General features: G+C 40.8%; 1 protein-coding gene across 2 annotated transcripts; it reads right to left on the reverse strand.

Annotated features, from left to right (window-relative positions):
- Positions 1-2,968: 2,968 nt before the first annotated feature.
- On the reverse strand, positions 2,969-17,694 carry LOC123490682 (hyaluronan and proteoglycan link protein 3-like). Of its 2 annotated transcripts, none has more exons than XM_045220573.1 (6): positions 17,443-17,694; positions 13,183-13,323; positions 12,670-12,892; positions 10,665-10,810; positions 9,960-10,262; positions 2,969-4,508 (listed from the first exon to the last, which is right to left on the reverse strand). In XM_045220573.1, coding segments are annotated over exons 1-6 (1,110 nt in total). In that variant the 5' UTR covers positions 17,444-17,694; the 3' UTR covers positions 2,969-4,212. The 2 variants fall into 2 exon arrangements, with proteins under 2 accessions (XP_045076508.1, XP_045076509.1); XM_045220574.1 differs by lacking the exon at positions 17,443-17,694 and adding an exon at positions 15,215-15,657.
- Positions 17,695-23,351: the final 5,657 nt, after the last annotated feature.

Here is a 23,351-nt window from a genome sequence, read left to right on the forward strand (position 1 = left end):
AAGTGACTGATCACGCGCGATGTCCACTTCTTGGTCCTGCTTGACATACAATAGAAGCTAAGCATGCGATCACAAAGATCTACGCCACCCATGTTATCATTATACTGCTTAATTACTGCTGGTCTTTTAACCTGGACCAGGTGCTTTTCTTTCTGGGACCATCTGGTACAGATGTCTTCTGGGTCTTTCCCATGTACAGTGGATGCCATGAGCACTGGTTTGTTGTCGAACCATTTTGTGATGGCCAGCTCAGGACTCTTTCTGGCCACTGACACTGATGTTCCTCTCCCCTCTTTTTTCAACTGTTTGTCTACTGGCAGCTGGCACAGCTTTGGGACACGGTTCTTCATTATAGTTCCAGTTGCAGGAAGGCCCTTTGCCAGCAATGCATCCAATAGATCTATGGTTGTGAAGTACCTGTCAAAGAATATGTGGCTTCCTGTTGGAACAGATTCAACCATGCGTGAACTGCTGCAGCTCCAACTCCTAACCTTTGGACTGTAAAGGTATTCTTCCCTTGGTAGACTTCAAAATCAAGCATCAGACCATTTGGGGATGCAAGGACAAAGACCTTTAGGCCAGTAGGGGTTTGGCTTGCCGGGAACATATTGCCTGACTGGACAACGGCCTGTGAATGGGATGATTTGCTCATCAATGCAGACCCTTTCTGGCTTTGCAAGGCTGAGACAGCCTTGGCGCACCACGATCAGTATTGGCCTGACTTTCCAAAGAATATCTGCCTTCTTTGTTTCCTCTGTTACAGCCAGGTCATTGACAATCTTGAGGGAATTTCTTATCCTGAAGAATCTATCCCTAGTCATTTTGCTACTTATGACTGGCACTTTAGTTTTGTTGGCCCAAAACATTTTAATTCTGGGATAGCCAAGGCAGGCCATGTGGACTGAAATGCCCAAGAAGATTTGGTGTATGTAAACATCCGACTTCAACTGTATATACACATACATTTCAACCTCAACCAGTGAATGCCAGCTATGAATAGCTATGCTCATCTATTATGTTATACAACATACGCTATGCTATGTTACTAGCTCATATGTGCATGATAATAGCATTTCCTGTACACAAAAAACTATGTATGCAGAAGTGTGATAACAGTATCAGCCACAGATGCTGTATCTGACATTTCAAACAAAATTCCCAGCTCATGAGAACATTATTTAGTTCAAGAGAATAATCAAGATTGAAGAATTCAAACACAAACCAGGTCTGAAGCTGAAGACCTGGTGGCACTGCAGAAACATCAACGCACTCCCGGCCAAGACTCTAACCTCACACTCACACATACTACTACACTGACACTCCAACACACACACACACACAATCTTGTATAGCTAACCTTGTGGGGACATACAATTCAGTTCCATTGAAAATACTATTTTCCCTAACCACTAAACCTAACCCTAACCCTAACCCTAACCCGTACCCTTACCCTAACCCTAACCTTAACCTTAACCTTAACCTTAATCTTAACCTTAACCTTAACCTTAACCTTAACCCTAACCCTAACCCAAAAACCTAACCTTAATCCTAAACCTAAAAATATCCCTATCTCCTAACCCTAACCCTAATTCTAACCCTAACACTAATTCTAACCTTAAACATACACTCCCTAGAAATAGCATGTTACCTCGTGAGGACCAACAAAATGTCCCCAGTTGGTCATTTTTCTCTTGGTTTACTATTCTTGTGGGGACTTCTTGTCCCCCCCCCCCACACACACACTTCACATACGCTGCTACTACTCTCTGTTTATTATCTATGTGTAGTCACTTTACCCCTAGCTACATGTACATATTACCTCAATTACTTCAACTACCCCGTACCCCTGCACATTGACTCGGTACCGATACCCCTTGTATATAGCCTTGTTATTGTTCTTTTCTTGTGTTACTATTGTTCCTTTAGTTTATTGAGCAAATGTTTCTTACTTACTTTTTAAAAACTCTGCATTGTTGGTTAATGGCCCGTAAGTAAGCATTTCACGTTAAGGTCTACACCTGTTGTATTCAGATTATGTGACAAATACAATTCTATTTTATTTGAGGTTGCAAATTCAAATCCTGGGGGAGTTAACATTGAAAAGTGAGTAGCGTATGAGTGAAGATGCGCAGCCGCAGTGTAATCATGTATTCAATGTTGTTAATAGCAGTGTTGCAATGCTTGAACAGATGGAGGCAGAAGTAGAGCAGGACACTAAGTGTTAGACCAGGATCCTATCCTGGGTAATAGGCATAGGTGCTTTTTAAAGGCAATTTCTTATTGAGCCGACATATGCAGTGTTTACCGTGAATGGGATCTTCGCGAACGAGGGAACATTGCCTTTAAAAGCCCCAATAGACATAACCCATGAATGGATTGAATCCCAGCGTTTATGTTTTTCTGAACCTGTTAAAAACTTCACGGCAAAACATGCTAATTATAATCTGGTGATGTGCTCATTGACATAAATGAAACATTGCCGAAACTCACAAAAAACGGGACACTTTCATGTAAGGAGAACAGTAAAACATAACATTCCACAAATGTTTCAGACCCAGAAATTGTTAGGGTTGTGTGTGAGTCAGACATTACAATGAGCCCGTCCTCCTATAGCTCCTCCCACCAGTGTAACGGAGATAAGATCATGCTGTAAACTCAATCCGCAGCTTGAAATGTCGCCAATAGTGCCATTGAATTTGATATTTTTTTAGTGGCGCAACTGGTTAGTATGTTGTCAGGCAGGGTGGGCACGTGTGTTGGCGAGGCAGAGGGCACAAGATCAAGTACTGGTAAGGATGTTGTGAGCGAGGAAGCAACACTGCTATGCAGCACAGTGAAGCCTGGTACATGTGCAAGGATTTAATTAATGTTTGAATTGAACTGAATGTTATAAAAACACAAACAAACCAAGCATGCCTTCAAAGTAAGCAAAATCATTAACACATTATTCAAAATGTAGACTATTTATTTTACAAAAATAAGTTAGTATATGTGTCTGTTATCATCTAAAACCATGTTAAAACCCACCACCTACATAATCAAACCAACCAACCAAGTGAGGTACAGGCCATACAGTATGAAAGATAAGTACTTGCTTTCGAGATAAACATAATAACAGCTTATAAATCATCACAGAACTGGTTTCCTTTGATAATCAATTAATTAGTTATTAATTCTGAGCTCAGCTCCTATGTCATACACAAATATGTTTACAAAGAGAGTACAGTAGATAAATACAATACATGAGTATAAATAACAATATGTATAATATTGCAGTTGAAGCTGAGGTCAGAGTTTAAATACAGGTTCATTCATACTTAGTGATGGATCACATTATAGGCTACAGCAAGATTTAGGTGGGTCCAGAATTATTGGTCAAAAATATTAATATTATACAATTATTATTATTATTATTAAGTTTAATATTCATACATGACATTAGAGGATCAGTCAGAGTAATTCAAGGAACACTTCACAGTTTAACCTCATATTCATTACATCCAGCACCATACCAGTGTCTGCATATGTGAAAATGGTTTTGTAGTCAACAAGTTAGAAGAAAAGGTTCTGAGGAAATTACCCCCGTTGATGTCATTTTCAAATTAAAACAATGATTTTCGAAGACTGGAAAGTCATTGTATATTTGAAAATTACAGATGACATCACTGGGAGTAATTTTCTTACCTTTTCTTCCATCTTTTTGACTACAAAACATAGAAACGTGCCATTTTCACATTTGTAGACTGTTATGGTGCTAGATATAATGGATATGAGGTAAAAAAAATATACCCTTTAACATAAAGAGCAAGGACATCCCAATCCAGGGAGAAGTCATTGAACAAAATGTTCCTTTTGTTACAGTGAGTGGCTAACCCTGTGTGGAACACTCATGTTGTTCACCATGGTGTTGCTAACCTGCTTGTCTAAATCACAAGGGAGGCTGACAGACTAGGGAGGACTATAACCCTGAAACATAACCAACAGGGTATCGTATCCCAGTATTATTATTTTTTGTCAAGCCTTGACCACAGTAGAGGCCCTCACACACCATACCCCCACTTTACATCATAACACAGCCCTCTCACCATAGCATCTTGAATTTCTATGCGTGTCAACAACCTATTCATTTGTGGATTTTGGTTTGTTCCCCTACCTACTACGAGAGATGTAAATGGTATGACCTAAGGGTAGTATGTACTTTTACCACGTATATCAGATGCACCGCGTACCTGCACTGTAGCAGTACACTCCGTGCTTGTGGTGTGGTGGGGCAAACCCAAAGCTGCGCACCCCTGGTTCCATGGGGCCACAGTTGCGGCGGGGGTTGGTGATGGGGTAGCGCAGGCTCCCGTCAGCGAGCCATCCGGCGTCACAGCGGTCCAGGCCCATGAACCTCCAGGCGGCGTAGAGCTGGCCCACCTTGGCTATCTGGGCCCCGTCGTCGAAGCACGCCTGCTGGGCCTCAGTGAGGTTGAGCTTGTGGGGGTGCTGGAGGTAGTAGACCTTCCCTGGAGAAGAGGACATGGCAGAGACCAGAGGTGTATAAGGTGATCAATTCACTGAAAGTTCACCACAAAATGAAAGTTACAGTAGGAGTCAATTGCAGATGTCTTCAAATGCATATAACAGAATGTACATGTCACGATCGTTTACGGACGAGACGGACCAAGGCGCAGCGTGATAAGCGTACATGTTTATTACAACTGTGCAAACACGACAAAACAACAAACAAAGGATACGTGAAGTCCTAAGGTACACACAACAAACCTATATGGAACAAGATCCCACAACTAACAGGTGCCAAAAGGCTACCTAAGTATGGACCCCAATCAGAGACAACGAGCGACAGCTGCCTCTGATTGGGAACCACCCCGGCCAACATAGAAATAGACATACCAGATACTACACCATAGAAACAACAAAACACTGAATATACACACCCTGACTCAACAAATAAACGTCCCCTGAGTCAGGGCGTGACAGTACACAATAGAGTGGCTTGTGAAAGTATTCACCCCCCTTGGCATTTTTCCTATTTTGTTGCTTTACAACCTGGAAATAAAATGGATTTTTTTGGGGGGGGTTGTATAATTTGATTTACACAACATGCCTACCACTTTGAAGATGCAACATATGTTTTATTGTGAAACAAACAAGAAGTAAGAGAAAAAAACTGAAAACTTGAGCGTGCATAACTATTCACCCCCCCAAAGTCAATACTTTGTAGAGCCACCTTTTGCAGCAATTACAGCTGCAAGTCTCTTGGGGTATGTCTCTATAAGCTTGGCACATCTAGCCACTGGGATTTTTGCCCACTCTTCAAGGCAAAACTGCTCCAGCTCCTTCAAGTTGGATGGGTTCCGCTGGTGTACAGCAATCTTTAAGTCATACCACAGATTCTCAATTGGATTGAGGTCTGGGCTTTGACTAGGCCATTCCAAGACATTTAAATATTTCCCCTTAAACCACTCAAGTGTTGCTTTAGCAGTATGCTTAGGGTCATTGTCCTGCTGGAAGGTGAACCTCCGTCCCAGTCTCAAATCTCTGGAAGACTGAAAAAGACTGTGGGGATGGTGTTCTTGGGGTGATGAGAGGTGTTGGGTTTGCGCCAGACATTGCGTTTTCCTTGATGGCCAAAAAGCTCAATTGTAGTCTCATCTGACCAGAGTACCTTCTTCCATATGTTTGGGGAGTCTCCCAACTGCCTTTTGGAGAACACCAAACATGTGTGTTTATTTTTTTTTTTAAGCAATGGCTTTTTTCTGGCCACTCTTCCGTAAAGCCCAGCTCTGTGGAGTGTACGGCTTAAAGTGGTCCTATGGACAGATACTCCAATCTCCGCTGTGAAGCTTTGCAGCTCCTTCAGGGTTATCTTTGGTCTCTTTGTTGCCTCTCTGATTAATGCCCTCCTTGCCTGGTCCGTGAGTTTTGTTGGGCGGCCCTCTCTTGGCAGGTTTGTTGTGGTGCCATATTCTTTCCATTTTTTAAATAATGGATTTAATGGTGCTCCGTGGGATGTTCAAAGTTTCTGAGATTTTTTTATAACCCAACCCTGATCTTTTCTTCTCCACAACTTTGTCCCTGACCTGTTTGGAGAGCTCCTTGGTCTTCATGGTGCCGCTTGCTTGGCGGTGCCCCTTGCTTAGTGGTGTTGCAGACTCTGGGGCCTTTCAGAACAGGTGTATATATACTGAGATCATGTGACAGATCATGTGACACTTAGATTGCACACAGGTGGACTTTATTTAACTAATTATGTGACTTCTGAAGGTAATTAGTTGCACCAGATCTTATTTAAGGGCTTCATAGTAAAGGGGGTGAATACATGTGCATGCACCACTTTTCCGTTATTATTTTTTTTTAATGTTTTGAAACAAGTAATTTTTTTCATTTCACTTCACCAATTTGGACTATTTTGTGTATGTCCATTACATGAAATCCAAATGAAAATAAATTTAAATTACAGGTTGTAATGCCACAAAATAGGAAAAATGCCAAGGGGGATTACAGTTTTTTTCAATTGTTTACACGCGATTTTGAAAACAGAGTTCTTTTTGTCAAAATATAATCACAATTATCCAAACACCACAATCAATTAGCAAAATTCCTAGATTGTTTGCAAAATGACACACTTCAGTCAAAACATACACACTTCAGTCAAAACATATACACATATTTGTGAAAATGCTATTTGTTTTCATTTAACCAACACAGTCATCAATGATCATACACTATTGCAGCCAGTTTCACACTGCTGTGATAAATAAAAAACACATTTGTAAAAAAAAAAATATATAGATTTTTGGCCAGACATTCTTACTGTATGTGAGAGATAATTTAGGTGACAAAAAATAGTGAGAAACTCACAACATTATTCATGATTTGTTTTGAGATATAAGGAGAATGTAGACAAATACTGTAGGCCTACTATAACCTTACCAAGCACTGCACAACACTTGATGCTGCAGACTGAATACTTCAAGTATTTATTTCAATACTTACAGTATTTCTTACCATAATCAGTTACAGTAATCAACCAACAATGATATCAATTACTGTAAACAAATAAAATCCGTAGACAAATAAAAAATTACTGCATGAATTACAGTACATACACTTTGACTCTGAAGAAAAGTAAAGTAAAAGTAAACAGAAATGAAAGAAAACTACTGTAAAAGCAACAAGAATACTGTAACTATCCGTCTCTCCGTCTGGCTGGATCAGGCCATAACATTTCATCCACATCACAGGCTATGTCTTCATTGGCAAGGCACCGTTGGAAGAATCGCCTTGTGTGGACGAATCCACCCCCTGCACTGAAGCTGCTTCAATAAGATCACATGCCTGTTCCATGGCCTGAATGAGGGGCAAACGGTCATAAGGCCGCAGGTCATATACCTTCCACCGCCACGCTGAAAAAAATTATTCTATAGGATTCAGGAAGGGGGGAGTATGGGGGAAGGTATAAAACTTCAAAATCAGGGTGATCATGGAACCAGTTCTGGACTAGAGCAGCCCGATGAAATGAGACATTGTCCCAAACGACAATGTACCGCATCTGGTCCACTTGGTGTAATGCTGTGACAATCTCATGCAATCGGTCAAGAAATGCAAGTATCAGATTTGCATTATAGGGTCCCAGATTTGCATGGTGGTGGAGGACCCCATTTTGTGTGATAGCAGCGCAAAGGGTGATGTTACCCCCTCGCTGCCCTGGCACATTGGTGATTGCCCTGTGCCCAATTACATTTCTCCCTCTTCTTCTTGTTTTTGCAAGGTTAAATCCAGCCTCATCCACATATATAAATTCATGTTGAATTTCAGCAGCATCCATTTGCAAGACTCTCTGAAACACATTAAAGAAAATAGGATGCTATTCAATATCTATAGCACAGTATTTTTTTTGTGACAGAACATTATGAGCAGTGCATGATACCACACCATAGTCAGATGAACAATGCATACCTCCACATACTCATTGCGCAGATGTTTCACTCTCTCTGAATTTCTGTCAAATGGTACCCGATACAGTTGCTTCATGTATATTTGATTTTTCTTTAGGATTCGACCTAATGTTGACAGAGAGACTCGTTGGATGTTATTGAAAATATTGTCATCATTGATGATATTGGCTTGGATTTCTCAGTAGCCTGATACAATTATTGGCCAAAACCATGTTCACAATGGCGGCCTCTTGTGCACGACTAAACATAGGGCCCCTTCCACCTTGGTGTCCTCGACCCTCAATCCTATGTAAAAACAAAATAAGATAAAAAATATATATATATATATATATATATATATATATATATATATATATATATATATATATATATATATATATATATATATATATATGCAGCCTACTGTCAAATGTCACAGTAAACAATATTGATTATACAAGCTTCAGTTTCAATGTATACTGTGTGGTTAGCTTACCTGTTTTCTCGATGAAATGTCCGAATTACTGACGCAACAGTATTTCTGCTGAGATTTGGTTGAACTCTTTGTCCAGCTTCCATCAGTGTCAGTCCATGGTTGATAACATGGTCAATAAGTGTTGCACGGATTTCTCGAGTCAAATTTGGTCCTCGTCTTCTTTGTTCAGGTTCTATCAACTCTTCAAGTCCTTCTCTACCTCTTCCCTCTACCTAGGTGTCTTCCTCTACCTCCTTCTCTTCCTCTACCTTCTTCTCCTCTACCTATGCCTCTTCCTCTACCTCCTTCTCCTCTTCCTCTACCGCCTTCATCTCCTCTTTGAGCTCCCCCTCTCATTCTCACTCTTCTTCTTCTTCTAACTCCTTCCATTTTTGTTGAAGACAGGTGAACTCACCTGCTGCCTTTTATAGCACACCTGAGTGCTCGCGTTTTCAAATTAGCACATGTGTGCTTCCACACCTGGTAGATGTGTTTATCCAATTCGTTCATTAGTGTGGTAATTGGCAATCCGGTGCTTTGTAATTACAAGGAAGTAACCTCACGATCCTTATCTGTGTCTAAGGTGTGAAAATGTGTGTAGAGTTTTACAAATCACTGTGTGTAATGTTTTGCAAAAAGGGTGAGGCGGACATTGTGTGTAATGTTGTGCAAATCTGTGGAGGTGTTTTGCTCATTGGAGTACAATTTTGCTAATTGTGTGGAAATTTTAATTTTAGTGTGTAAACAATCGTAAAAAACTGTAATATTTTGCAAGGCACTGGAATGTACTGTGCTTGACTCTAGTTGTAGGGTAAACTATCTCTATATCTGTGCCTGTGTAGTGTGTACCTGTATAGTGTGTACCTGTGTAGTGTGTGTACCTGTGTAGTGTGTGTACCTGTATAGTGTGTGTGCCTGTATAGTGTGTGTGCCTGTATAGTGTGTGTGCCTGTATAGTGTGTACCTGTATAGTGTGTGTACCTGTGTCGTGTGTTTACCTGTGTAGTGTGTGTACCTGTATAGTGTGTGTACCTGTGTAGTGTGTGTGCCTGTATAGTGTGTGTGCCTGTATAGTGTGTGTGCCTGTATAGTGTGTGTGCCTGTATAGTGTGTGTGCCTGTATAGTGTGTACCTGTATAGTGTGTGTGCCTGTATAGTGTGTGTGCCTGTATAGTGTGTGTACCTGTGTAGTGTGTGTACCTGTATAGTGTGTGTACCTGTATAGTGTGTGTGCCTGTATAGTGTGTGTGCCTGTATAGTGTGTGTGCCTGTATAGTGTGTGTACCTGTATAGTGTGTGTGCCTGTATAGTGTGTGTGCCTGTATAGTGTGTGTGCCTGTATAGTGTGTGTGCCTGTATAGTGTGTGTACCTGTATAGTGTGTGTGCCTGTATAGTGTGTGTGCCTGTATAGTGTGTGTACCTGTATGGTGTGTGTGCCTGTATAGTGTGTGTGCCTGTATAGTGTGTGTGCCTGTATAGTGTGTGTACCTGTATAGTGTGTGTACCTGTATGGTGTGTGTGCCTGTGTAGTGTGTCTCACCTCGGAGGGAGGAGGAGAAACAGAAGACGTCGTATCGGTGGAGGTGGCGGTGGCGTCTACCGTAGCTCCTAACCCCGGGGGCGAGGCCCAGCCCCCCACAGGGGCTCCGGGGCTTGGTGATGGGGTACTGCACTGTCCCGTCAGCCAGCCAGCCTGCGTTGCACCAGTCCAGCCCCTCCTCCCAGGCCTGGAACAGCTGCTCGAAGGTGGCCAGAGTGGAGTCCTGCTCCCAACAGACTTGCTGGGCATCATGGTAGGTCAGGTTGTAGCGGCCGTGAGGAGGCTGGTAGGGAAACACCACACCTGGAGGGATGAAGGGATATGTAATGACTTTAAAGGCACAATCCTTCGTTTGTTTGTCAGCCAAACAGCAGCCTTACTTGGTTAGCCTAACTTAGTTAAAGCTGAGGGATGGGGCTGGACCAATGTAACACTTAAATTCATAGAGGGAACTATAGATGTAGTGCATGACAGTACATTAGATCAATAAGATGGGGTAAGGCAGTTGAACAGTACTAAGCACATACATTATATTTTTCAAGAATCAATGGGTAGGCTATATAATATATCATTCATTTAAATGACCACATAATAGCTGTAAATATTGCAGATTGCGCCTTTAATGTGTGTGATTACAGTCGTGATGGGAGGGACTGGATGATACTCACAAATGAAGTTGTTACACGGCACTATAATATAGTTTACCTCGTAGCTCGAGTTCGACGGTGGCGCTCTCGTCCTCCAGCCCGTCGATTACCTCACAGCGGTAACGTCCCGTGTCATTGAGCTGGAGTTCAGTCATGACCAGCGAAGCATCTCCTGGCGAGTCCTCTCTGAGACGCACCCGGCCCCTGAGAGATAAATAGATGACTTTGTTATCTTCAATGTGTTCAACAGATGTATAAACATTTTTGTGCAGGCAAACTCTAAAATATCCATTGTATCACAGCAGTTGTGTGAAATGCATTGTTCCTCATCTATACAGCCCAGAGTGTCAGTGGTGTAAAGTCACTCAATCAAAATACTTTGAAGTACTACCTACGTAGTTTTTGGGGCATCTGTACTTTAACTCCACTACATTCCTAAAGAAAATACACTGTATATACTTTTTACTCGCATACATTTTTCCTGACACCCCAAAGTGCTTGTTACATTGAAATGCTCAGGCAGGACAGCAAAATGGTCCAATTCACACACTTATCAAGATAACACACCATCACCCCCCTGTGTCTGCTCTGGTGGACTAAACTCATGCTGCGTTGGTCAATTGTGTCTGAGTTTTGGAGTGTGCCCCTGGCTGTCTGTACATTTAAGAGAAAATCTAACTGTCAGGTTTGATTAATATAAGGAAATTGATTTAAAGCATTTCATTTGACTTTTGATACTTATGTACATTTAAGACCAGATACTTTTGGACTTTTACTCAGGATGTATTTTACTAGGTGGCTTTACATTTTACTTGAGTCATTTCCTATTAAGATAGCTTTACTTTTACTCAAGTATGACAATTGGGTACTTTTTCCACCTCTGCCGAGTGTGAACTAAGCCTTATTTTTGTTTATTTATTTATTTACAGGGAAATCTCATTTTCCAACAGGTTTCTCTTTTGCGAGGAAGCCCTGAATTCACAAAAACGCAGCTCACAAAAAATGCAGCAAAAGAAATACAAGGAATTTGTGACACAATTATAACAATTAAAGGTGAGCGCATAAGAAATACAGTATAGAAATATAAAGTATCAAAATCTAAGGCAGGAGCTTAAGAAATACAGTATGGAAATATAAAGTATCAAAATCTAAGGCAGGAGCTTAAGAAATACAGTATAGAAATATAAAGTATCAAAATCTAAGGCAGGAGCTTAAGAAATACAGTATAGAAATATAAAGTATCAAAATCTAAGGCAGGAGCTTAAGAAATACAGTATAGAAATATAAAGTATCAAAATCTAAGGCAGGAGCTTAAGAAATACAGTATAGAAATATAAAGTATCAAAATCTAAGGCAGGAGCTTAAGAAATACAGTATGGAAATATAAAGTATCAAAATCTAAGGCAGGAGCTTAAGAAATACAGTATAGAAATATAAAGTATCAAAATCTAAGGCAGGAGCTTAATAAATACAGTATGGAAATATAAAGTATCAAAATCTAAGGCAGGAGCTTAATAAATACAGTATGGAAATATAAAGTATCAAAATCTAAGGCAGGAGCTTAAGAAATACAGTATGGAAATATAAAGTATCAAAATCTAAGGCAGGAGCTTAAGAAATACAGTATAGAAATATAAAGTATCAAAATATAAGGCAGGAGCTTAAGAAATACAGTATGGAAATATAAAGTATCAAAATCTAAGGCAGGAGCTTAATAAATACAGTATGGAAATATAAAGTATCAAAATCTAAGGCAGGAGCTTAAGAAATACAGTATGGAAATATAAAGTATCAAAATCTAAGGCAGGAGCTTAAGAAATACAGTATAGAAATATAAAGTATCAAAATATAAGGCAGGAGCTTAAGAAATACAGTATGGAAATATAAAGTATCAAAATCTAAGGCAGGAGCTTAATAAATACAGTATGGAAATATAAAGTATCAAAATCTAAGGCAGGAGCTTAAGAAATATAGTATGGAAATAGAAACACAAACACTCAATATACACAAATGATCATATGGTTTTAGAATGAATGGGTCTGCACCAAGAATAGCTAGAGTACCTGAAATCCCCAAAGCTGTGAATGCGGGGCCCGATGGCCACCAGAACATCCGTCTCATGGCCCCCCACGACGGGCAGCCACGACCACTTCACCCGCACCCTCCTGGGGGAGCTCAACTCTGGCTCGTACCAGTATCGGCAGGATAGGGTGGCGTTACTCCCCCGGAAAGCGAACACAGAGGGCTGGGAGGAGTCCACGTGGAGCTTTACACCGTTAAAGTGGACTAGAAGGGAGAATACACACGAAACAGCAGTTAGTCCGACTTCATTTGGGTCTGTGCAACCTCCTCTGAGATGTTGAATTGCTAAGCCATTTATGGGTCGTGTTCATTAGGCACCAAGGGACTGAATGAGGGAGGAACTACCTGGACTTGTTCAATAAGAAAGGCTCATTGTCGTTTTCAATTACAAACATTTAGATGTATGTTACATGGGAGGTGGATGCATTGCCCCTACCTAAGGCATGTACTCATTTTCAACTCTTCATTCATAAAACATAAGTGTATGCTCCTACTCTCTCCATTGCCATTTCCGTTGAGAATGTCTTGGTAGAAGAATCTGTTGGAGGAGTAGCCGAGGGTGGGCAAGCAGGAGAGGAGCAGCTGCAGCAACATCACCAACAGGGGGCGAGGGTGAGCCACCATCATCCTGGTCACTGAATGATAGAGGATACAAACAACTATAAGGCTCTGAGGTACGACTATAGTGTCTTTAGCCTAATTATAATACTCTCCCTTCTCCCCGAAGTGGGCACTTGTTCACTCCCCTCATGGATATAAAAGGACTGACATCTATTCAGCCAATTCAACCATCATTTGAATTATTTTAAATCCTTGAGTGGGAGCGAACCAGTGCCCAATACAGGGAGAAGGTACAGAAATGGAGTTGGTATGGTGTCTTTGACTGGACCCCCTTCCCAATAGTTCCCATATGGTGGGGTGGGACCCAGAGGAGGGTCACAGCTAATTCCCTCTGGGTTGGGGCCTGTTTGGACACATTGCTTTACATTATGTGGTGGGTCTAAGAGAAAACCTTAACAGCTGTAAAGGGTGTGGGAACCACTGACTTTGACTGACCCCAATTTCAGCCCCCTGCCCTTTCGCCACAGCTAGTGCTATCCGAGATCCTTAGGACCTCCCTACCCTAAACCCTAACCCTAAACGTAACCCCTAACCTTACCCTAACCATAAACCTTACCTAACCATAACCCTAACCTTAACCCTTACCTTAACCATTTTAAATGTCAACTTCAATGGGAACCCAATGACCCCAGTTAGCACCACACCCCCCTAGCCTCTCTCTCCCCTGCTGCTGGCCTATTTCCCAAGCCCTAATTCTGTTAAATTCCACTTGCATCTAAACAGTAGTCATAGCTATAAACTGCCAATGGGTGGCAGTATCATATCATGTTTTGTATGGCAAATCTGCAACTCAAATCAGATTTAAGAAGAAATTAGAAGTTTATGTCACTGTGTGAGCATTACAATGGTTGTAGATAAAATAAAATAAAAAGTGTGCAAAGCTGTCATAAAGCAAAGGGTGGCTATTTGAAGAATCTCAAATATAAAATATATTTTGATTTGTTTAACATTTCTTTGGTTACTACATGATATGCGTTATTTCATGGGTCTGATGTCTTCACTATTATTCTACAATGTAAGAAATAGTAAAAAATTAAGAAAAACCCTTGAATGAGTAGGTGTGTCCAAACTTTTGACTGGTAGTGTATATTTAGTACCTAAACTTTGGCTCCTAGTCAAAGGCTGGTATGAAAACAAAATCTTAATTTAGCAATAATTTGTCTGTGCTCTTGCTCCAGATATCAGTGCTTCTGACCCAAATACAGTCTAGTTAATCAGGGTGAATACGGGAACTAAAGGCATAATACAATAAAATCGATCTAAAACATTTTACTGCAGTTCTTTGCCCTGAATACTAGATCTGAAAGGCAATTTAATTTACTGTCTATAGTCTCTTTTTCCTGTTAATTCTCTGAGAAGGGTTGCCATGGGGTGGAGGGTAGGGGTTGTTGTGTTTGTAGGTTATTAAGCTATTAAGTTATTAATGTATTTTGTGTTTTACAGATTATAAAGAAATTACACATTTGGAACAGTACTCAAAATATTCAATAGGCAACAATACATGTGGTTTGAATCAACATCTCAATTAGACTTCTTGATTATAATAGTCTTTGACTATAATATAGAAGCCTATGGAGGCTATATGCACCGTAAAAGTCGATTTTCCAGAAAGGCGGTAAGGAATATGATACTGCCTGCTGTTCTGCACACCTGGCATGTGTGGGAAACTCTTTGATCATCACATGCCAGTGTTTTCAAAACTTTAGAAAAGATAGTAGCTTACATATTTTATTAATTACACATAGCAACGATTCCAGTAATACAATTTATCAACATACATAATGTAGCGACGATTCTAGTAATACAATTTATCAACCTGAATCAGAATAATCGTTTTCAACCTGATACCGTTAATCTGTCATTTGTTTTATGATATTCTTCATGTGGTGATTATTATTTACTTACAGTTTCACAACTAGCTGGTACAATGCCGCCTGACTTTTCTTCGAATTTTTATTAAGCCCCAAAATATTATATCAAAGGAAAGGGAGAGATGCAGCTCCTTCTTATGGATGTTCAGCAGAAAAAAAGATGTGTACGTATGCGGAGTTCTTGGACCGTCTTCAGAAAAGGAACCCGCCTGTGGTTACATTGACACTGTGGATTCTGACCGCAATGATGACGCAAAAACCATATCCAAGCACTTGGCTTCAAAAATATACATGAAAATAATCTACAAGGTCTCCCAAAAACCTTGAGTAATAATTTACTGTTGTGTGAATTTATTAAAAACGAACGAAAACCGATCCACCGTTCCAAATATGACCATTTGCTTTCATTATAAACGGAGCCAATGCATAATTGCCAGGTCAGCAGAAATAATGATGGATATGCTCTAATACACTGCATGAATTGAGTCACTTTCTCCAGTCTCTAATTAAAGGGGCATTCTGCGATTGCTACATGCATTTTTTTTACTTTTAAATTAATTACATATACAGTGGGGAAAAAAAGTATTTAGTCAGCCACCAATTGTGCAAGTTCTCCCACTTAAAAAGATGAGAGAGGCCTGTAATTTTCATCATAGGTACACGTCAACTATGACAGACAAAATTAGAAAAAAAAATCCAGAAAATCACATTGTAGGATTTTTAATGAATTTATTGGCATATGATGGTGGAAAATAAGTATTTGGTCAATAACAAAAGTTTCTCAATACTTTGTTATATACCCTTTGTTGGCAATGACACAGGTCAAACGTTTTCTGTAAGTCTTCACAAGGTTTTCACACACTGTTGCTGGTATTTTGGCCCATTCCTCCATGCAGATCTCCTCTAGAGCAGTGATGTTTTGGGGCTGTCGCTGGGCAACACAGACTTTCAACTCCCTCCAAATATTTTCTATGGGGTTGAGATCTGGAGACTGGCTAGGCCACTCCAGGACCTTGAAATGCTTCTTACGAAGCCACTCCTTCGTTGCCCGGGCGGTGTGTTTGGGATCATTGTCATGCTGAAAGACCCAGCCACGTTTCATCTTCAATGCCCTTGCTGATGGAAGGAGGGTTTCACTCAAAATCTCACGATACATGGCCCCATTCATTCTTTCCTTTACACGGATCAGTCGTCCTGGTCCCTTTGCAGAAAAACAGCCCCAAAGCATGATGTTTCCAACCCCATGCTTCACAGTAGGTATGGTGTTCTTTGGATGCAACTCAGCATTCTTTGTCCTCCAAACATGACGAGTTGAGTTTTTACCAAAAAAGTTATATTTTGGTTTCATCTGACCATATGACATTCTCCCAATCCTCTTCTGGATCATCCAAATGCACTTCAGACGGGCCTGGACATGTACTGGCTTAAGCAGGGGGGACACGTCTCGCACTGCAGGATTTGAGTCCCTGGCGGCGTAGTGTGTTACTGATGGTTGGCTTTGTTACTTTGGTCCCAGCTCTCAGCAGGTCATTCACTAGGTCCCCCCGTGTGGTTCTGGGATTTTTGCTCACCGTTCTTGTGATCATTTTGACCCCCACGGGGTGAGATCTTGCATTGAGCCCCAGATCGAGGGAGATTATCAGTGGTCTTGTATGTCTTCCATTTCCTAATAATTGCTCCCACAGTTGATTTCTTCAAACCAAGCTGCTTACCTGTTGCAGATTCAGTCTTCCCAGCCTGGTGCAGGTCTACAATTTTGTTTTTTGGTGTCCTTTGACAGCTCTTTGGTCTTGGCCATTGTGAAGTTTGGAGTGTGACTGTTTGAGGTTGTGGACAGGTGTCTTTTATACTGATAACAAGTTCAAACAGGTGCCATTAATACAGGTAACGAGTGGAGGACAGAGGAGCCTCTTAAAGAAGAAGTTACAGGTCTGTGAGAGCCAGAAATCTTGCTTGTTTGTAGGTGACCAAATACTTATTTTCCACCATAATTTGCAAATAAATTCATTAAAAAAATCCTACAATGGGATTTTCTGGATTTTTTTCTCAATTTGTCTGTCATAGTTGACGTGTACCTATGATGAAAATTACAGGCCTCTCTCATCTTTTTAAGTGGGAGAACTTGCACAATTGGTGGCTGACTAAATACTTTTTTGCCCCACTGTACCTATTGATTGAAGAATATAACTTATAAATGCCTCCTGAGTTTAGCTCAACTGTTGCACCCCATCAGATCCCAAAATGCAAGCTTGTTTTACTTACTTTCTGTCGACTTCTGCCAGCTGTGTAGTTATGGGGCCCCTCTCTCTTACAGCCGTCATTACAGAATCCCTATCTTCTATCACAACACCAACCATAACAAATGAGCTCATCTTGGCCAGCTGTTGGGGGAGTAGATGGTTGGTTTTCAGCTTGCAGAAAGAGAAGACAGAGAGGGTTATGCTCTCTTCTGATCCATCTATCCTAAATACACACTGAAAAGCAGATGTTAGTCATCCGAGATGCAAGGAGCACTCCAGCTGGACACTGTTGTTTCTGGGCGCAACCTTTGCTTTTACGGTGCACTTGCACTGTGTCCACACATGTGTGTGTGTGCAAATAGACATACACGCACGCATATACACACGCAGGCGCACACACACTCTCTGTCACCCCTTTTGCCAAACACACACACACACACGTTTGTTTTAATATCCTTGTGGGGACCAAACAAGTGATTCCCATTCAAAATCCTATTTTCCCTAACCCTTTAGGCATCCGCATGCTTCCCATCTGAAACAGTTCGTAAACACTTTGTGCATATAGTGCCTTCAGAAAGTATTCATGACTTATTCCACATTTTGTTGTGTTACAGCCTGATTTTTTTCACCCATCTACACACAATACCCCATTATTTCAAAGTGAAAACATGGTTTTAGAAATGTTATCAAATTTATTGAAAATGAAATACAGAAATATCTAATTTACATAAGTATTCACACCCCTTTGCTATGACACTCCAAATTGAGCTCAGGTGCATCCAATTTCCATTGATCATCCTTGAGACATCACTACAACTTGATTGATTGAATTGTTTGGACATAATTTAGAAAAAAACACAGCAGTCTACATAAGGTCCCACAGTTGACAGAGCATGTCAGAGCAGAAACTATACCATGAAGTCAAAGGAACTGTCCGTAGATCTCCGAGATAGAATTGTGATGAGGCAAATATCTGGGGAACCTTTCGGTTACTGGCATAACGCTCTTACCCACTAAGCTACCTGCCGCCCAATGACCCCAAGCATACAGCCAAAGCAATGCTGGAATTGCTTCAGAACAAGAATGTGAAAGTCCTTGAGTGGCCCAGCCAAAGCCCAGACTTGAATCCCATTGAAAATCAGTGGAAAGACTTGAAGATTGCTGTTCACCGCCGCTCCCCATCTAATTTAACAGAGTTTGAGAAAATCTGCAAAGGAACAAATCCCCAAGTCCAGAGTGTGCAAAAGCTGATACAGACATACCCAAGACGACTCAAAGCTGTAATCGCCGCCAAAGGTGCTTCTACAAAATATTGACTCAGCGGTGTGAATACTTATGTAAATGAGATATTTCTGTATTTCATTTTCAAAAAATTAGCAAACATTTCTAAAAACATGTTTTCACTTTGTCAATATGGGGTATTATGTGTAGATGGGTGAGGAAAAAATCAATTTTGAATTCAGGCTGTAATACAACAAATTGTGGAATAAGTCAAGGGGATTAATACTTTCTGAAGGCACTGTATATTATAACGACATTTTGTGACGTTTTTGTTCGTTTTGGTCTTCAGCAAGGGTTTTTTCGGCCATTCGTGCACATCGTTTTTTCTCGAGGCAAGCCGATGTGGCCCTTCATCAGTCATTGTCAACAGTAGGGATCTTCAGTTAAGTGTCATTCAACGAGAGACGACTTGTTTTCATTCACATGTTTTCATTGAGAAATACTGCACCAAACATCTTAGTTTGATGTAACATTTTGTGACTAAGATCTCCTGGTCCCCACAAGGATAGTAAAACCACACACACACACACACACACACACACACACACACACACACACACACACACACACACACACACACACACACACACACACACACACACACAGTGATAACATATAGTCATAGAGTGTAGTTGAAAGCCTTGGCCAGGGGGCTAGACATACCAGCCTGTGTGAATAGCAGGGAGATGAGGGTGTAATTACTATCATAAACACCAGTCTATTGCCCAGCTAGGAGAGTCCTGTATTGGGACTTACGGCGCCCGGCCCAAATGGCACCTTATTCCTATATAGTGCACTACTTTTGACCAGAGCCATATTTAGATGGGTGCCATTTGGGACGCAGCCAGGGAATGTTTGGATGGGAGAGACACAGACATGACTATGGTCTGACCGGTCTGACCCACAACAGAAATCCCTCAGGGGTCGGACAATGATACAACAGAGCGGTAGAGTGGTCATCAATGGGCCAAAAAGTGTCCCAAAAAGCACCCTATTCCCTATTTGGTGCACTACTTTTGACCAGGGACAAATAGGGCTCTTGTCAAAAGGTATTAGGGTGCAATTTAGGACAAGCCCATGGGTTGTCTTCTGTGGTTTACACTGGAATGGCCAGACTACTTCCTAGTCGCAACATGTATGGGACACCAAAATGGAGGAGACATCGAATGTTCCTTCAAAAAGGTTGAGATGATTTAGTCTAGCCTTAATGACAGGGTCTTTAAGTCTTCTTTTGCTATTGTATAGTCGGGAAGTCGGGAACGGAACATTGTTTCTAGACAGTCATCACACCCAAAGAGAACTAAATTACTGTAGTTTATACTGAAGTTGGCTGTAAACACGTTTATTGACGTGGTTGTAACTACGAAGTTTAAGAGTGTCTGTTTATTTTATAAAAGCAATTCAGATTGTATGGACTACCACACACTCACACAGCCCCATAAACAAGCCCCCATGATGTCACTTAACAATCAGGTCCCATTTATGCAGGCACTGACTTTTTCCTGTCCTGCCATCCACGACACGCCCATCCTGACAGTATGATCACACAGGTCATGCAGTAGAATGGGGCTCCACTGCAGAGCTAGTGGGAACACAAAGCTCTGCTCTGTAACGTCCTGGCAGCGGCATGGACACACATTCAAGAGGAAGAAAGACAGTGGGAGGGGAGAGAGAGAAGAGGGGGAAGTAATAGAGGAACAAAGAGAAATAGAGAGAGAGAAACTACCTGTCACTGAGAGTTAGGCAGAAGGGCGAAATTACAAAGGGACACTTATTTTATGCTGTTAACTAAGTTGATGCTATTACTGTAAGACTGTCAACAATGTCTACCCATACAATGTCTTATGTAATGGAAATGTTTTCAATCCAAATGTTCAACACAGAATGTTTTTCAACTTATTTTTTATTAATGGCGTCTGTTGAAGACTAACACAATTGATTTCCTAAAAAAATTATGAAAAACCACAACATTTTGTGTAATCATTTCTACTCACTCAATAATTTCTACTTGTCTCTTGTCTGTACTATTTTATTTCTACTAATAAATTATGGAATAAAACTGTTTAGGGCTACTTGGAATGCAAGAAAATGGTTAGAATACAAGCAAATCTGCTAAATTGGAGAAAAAAACATAAGTCATTGATCAAGTGCGAAAGGTACACCAACATACTGAACAATGCTTTGCAGCTTTAGTTTCACTTTAAAATCAATGTCCTTCCTTCAATTAATATACAGTATAGGTAATATACAGTATAGGTAATATACAGTATAGGTAATATACAGTACAATAATTCCATTGTCAATGAACTAATTAGTTAATTTATTATGCCCAGCTATTTCCCAAAAAGTATATTGCACACAGGCCCTGCTTCAATATACTACTAAGTGCTCATATCGACCAGCTGATGTGTCTACTCTCCCTTCAATACACCCATCTATATAATGGTAGACCAGGGGTCTTTAACTCCAGGTCTGGGGACCACATCAGACCGCAAGCTGCTTTTTTTGTGGTCCTCGACAGAGCCTTTGTTTACTGTAGAAATCACAGTGGAGGTTGCTGAGTGGAGGACAGCTCATAATAATGGCTGGAATGGAGCCGAATGGAATGGCAAACACATAGGAAAACCATGTGTTTGATACCATTCCATTAATTCCACTACAGCCATTACTACGAGCCCGTCCTCCCCAATTAAGGTGCCACCAACCTCCTGTGTTAAATCAGTGGTATTCAAACTTTTTCAGCAGGGACCCCATTCTTTTGGCAGAATTTCTGATGACCCCAACCCAAATCTAACGACACAACCTTCAAATCTGTAAGTTTTGATTTTTACATCAACAAATAACCTTAAATTCATTGCCTTTTCATCTCTCTTATCAAAATTAAGAGAACGAATAAATACATTTACAAATAATCTTTCTCAAAAACGTTTGTATATTGTTCCATACAATAATCTGTTGGCTACTCTTAATATTTTAGGTTGCTGCCAACTTGGATAAGTCCGTTCCGACTGGGATAGGGATTGTATTTTTATTTGCCGACCCTGACTTTGAATACCACTGCTGTAAATAGAAGGCTCTCACCCTGGATACATAATGTCAGAGAGCACGGCGGGACAAGCAGCTGCTAGGTCGGCTGGCAAAGTGACATCACACAGAACTGTGAGTGTTTGGAACGTGTTGGAACTGGCAGCGCTGGGGGAAGGGTGACCCGACATGTTCTCTATAGTGTGCTACTTTTGACCATAGCCCATGTACTGCCAATAGCTCAAAAATAGTGCACTATATAGGCTGACATTTCAGACGCAGCCTAATTATACAGAGAGAATGTGAGAGCCCATGTAATTAGAATTGACACTGTGCCACCGTCACTGTGGAAAGGATTGAAAACCAATGGGAATTGATCATTTTTAGCTAGAGAATAATATGCACTTTAAAAAAAACACCTGGCTAAATCTGCTGCTAAGTCCCTGAAATCAGAACAATATTTGTAGAAATACAAGATGGAGAGCAGACAATCTGGAGCATATTCTATTGATGCAAAGTTCTGGAACGTTGCATATAGAAATGAAATTTAGAACCTGACACAGTTCTCCAATCCACATGATAAGAGATCCATGTACATTCTATACATTCGATTTCTATGTCCTGGTGCAGAGGAAGGTGTGACTGATTCCAGTGTCGGTCACGTGTGGACAGGTACGGTATGGAGACTGGGTGGAGGGCTGAGTGGAGCACTGGTGGATTATGGGTAATGTAGTTCTAGTAGTCACAGCCCAGCAGCTCCATGCGCAGGGTGATGCGCTCGTGCCACTCCCAGGGCACAACGCGCACATAGCGGGCGTAGAACGAAGGCTCAAACAGGTTCTTCTTATGCATGTTGTTGTCAATGTTGCCTTGGAAAATCTGTCAGGAACACACACACATCAATGGTCAACGGTTAACTACCATATCTGTCAAGGAACACACACACATCAATGGTCAATGGTTAACTACCATATCTGTCAAGGAACACACTTCAATGGTCAATGGTTAACTACCATATCTGTCAAGGAACACACACATCAATGGTCAATGGTTAACTACCATATCTGTCAAGGAACACAACCAATGGTCAATGGTTAACTACCATATCTGTTGTATGGTGTGAATAATTCTACATCTATAATATAAATAATAATAATAATAATAAGCCATTTAGCAGACGCTTTTATCCAAAGCGACTTACAGTCATGCATGCATACATTTTTTTGGTGTATGGGTGGTCCCGGGGATCAAACCCACTACTTGGCGTACAAGCGCGTGCTCTACAGCTGAGCTACAGAGGACCACCCATCTGAACCATCTGAACAAATATGTCTATATTTAAATATGCATGTTGAAAGGGACTCATGAAATGTATTTTTTGTGTGTGGGAGTCCTTCTCAAGGTTCACTTCAGTTTTTCAATCTCCTACCCAACTGTGTAGACATTACTTCATGTGTGTAACAGTTATTGTTCAGATAAACTTAAATATTCACCATATTCATTGAAACAGTAATTTTTAATGGTACTACTGAATGGGAGGACAGATCTGATATGAACCGATATGTGAAGGTCAAAGGTCAATGTCTGAGCCTCCCATCAGGGGCTGTAAATCGGTCTGAACTATGA

The sequence above is a fragment of the Coregonus clupeaformis genome, unplaced genomic scaffold (genome assembly GCF_020615455.1).
Source record: "Coregonus clupeaformis isolate EN_2021a unplaced genomic scaffold, ASM2061545v1 scaf4383, whole genome shotgun sequence".
Classification (NCBI taxonomy): domain Eukaryota; kingdom Metazoa; phylum Chordata; class Actinopteri; order Salmoniformes; family Salmonidae; genus Coregonus; species Coregonus clupeaformis.

Excerpts from the sequence above, each read along its gene's own strand:
- LOC123490682 (XM_045220573.1), bottom strand. Across the intron at positions 12,893-13,182 it reads CGGAAATGGCAATGGAGAGA|TCCACTTTAACGGTGTAAAG; the intron begins GTAGGAGCATAC and ends TCTCCCTTCTAG. Across the intron at positions 10,811-12,669 it reads CACAGCTTTGGGGATTTCAG|GGGCCGGGTGCGTCTCAGAG; the intron begins GTACTCTAGCTA and ends TTTATCTCTCAG.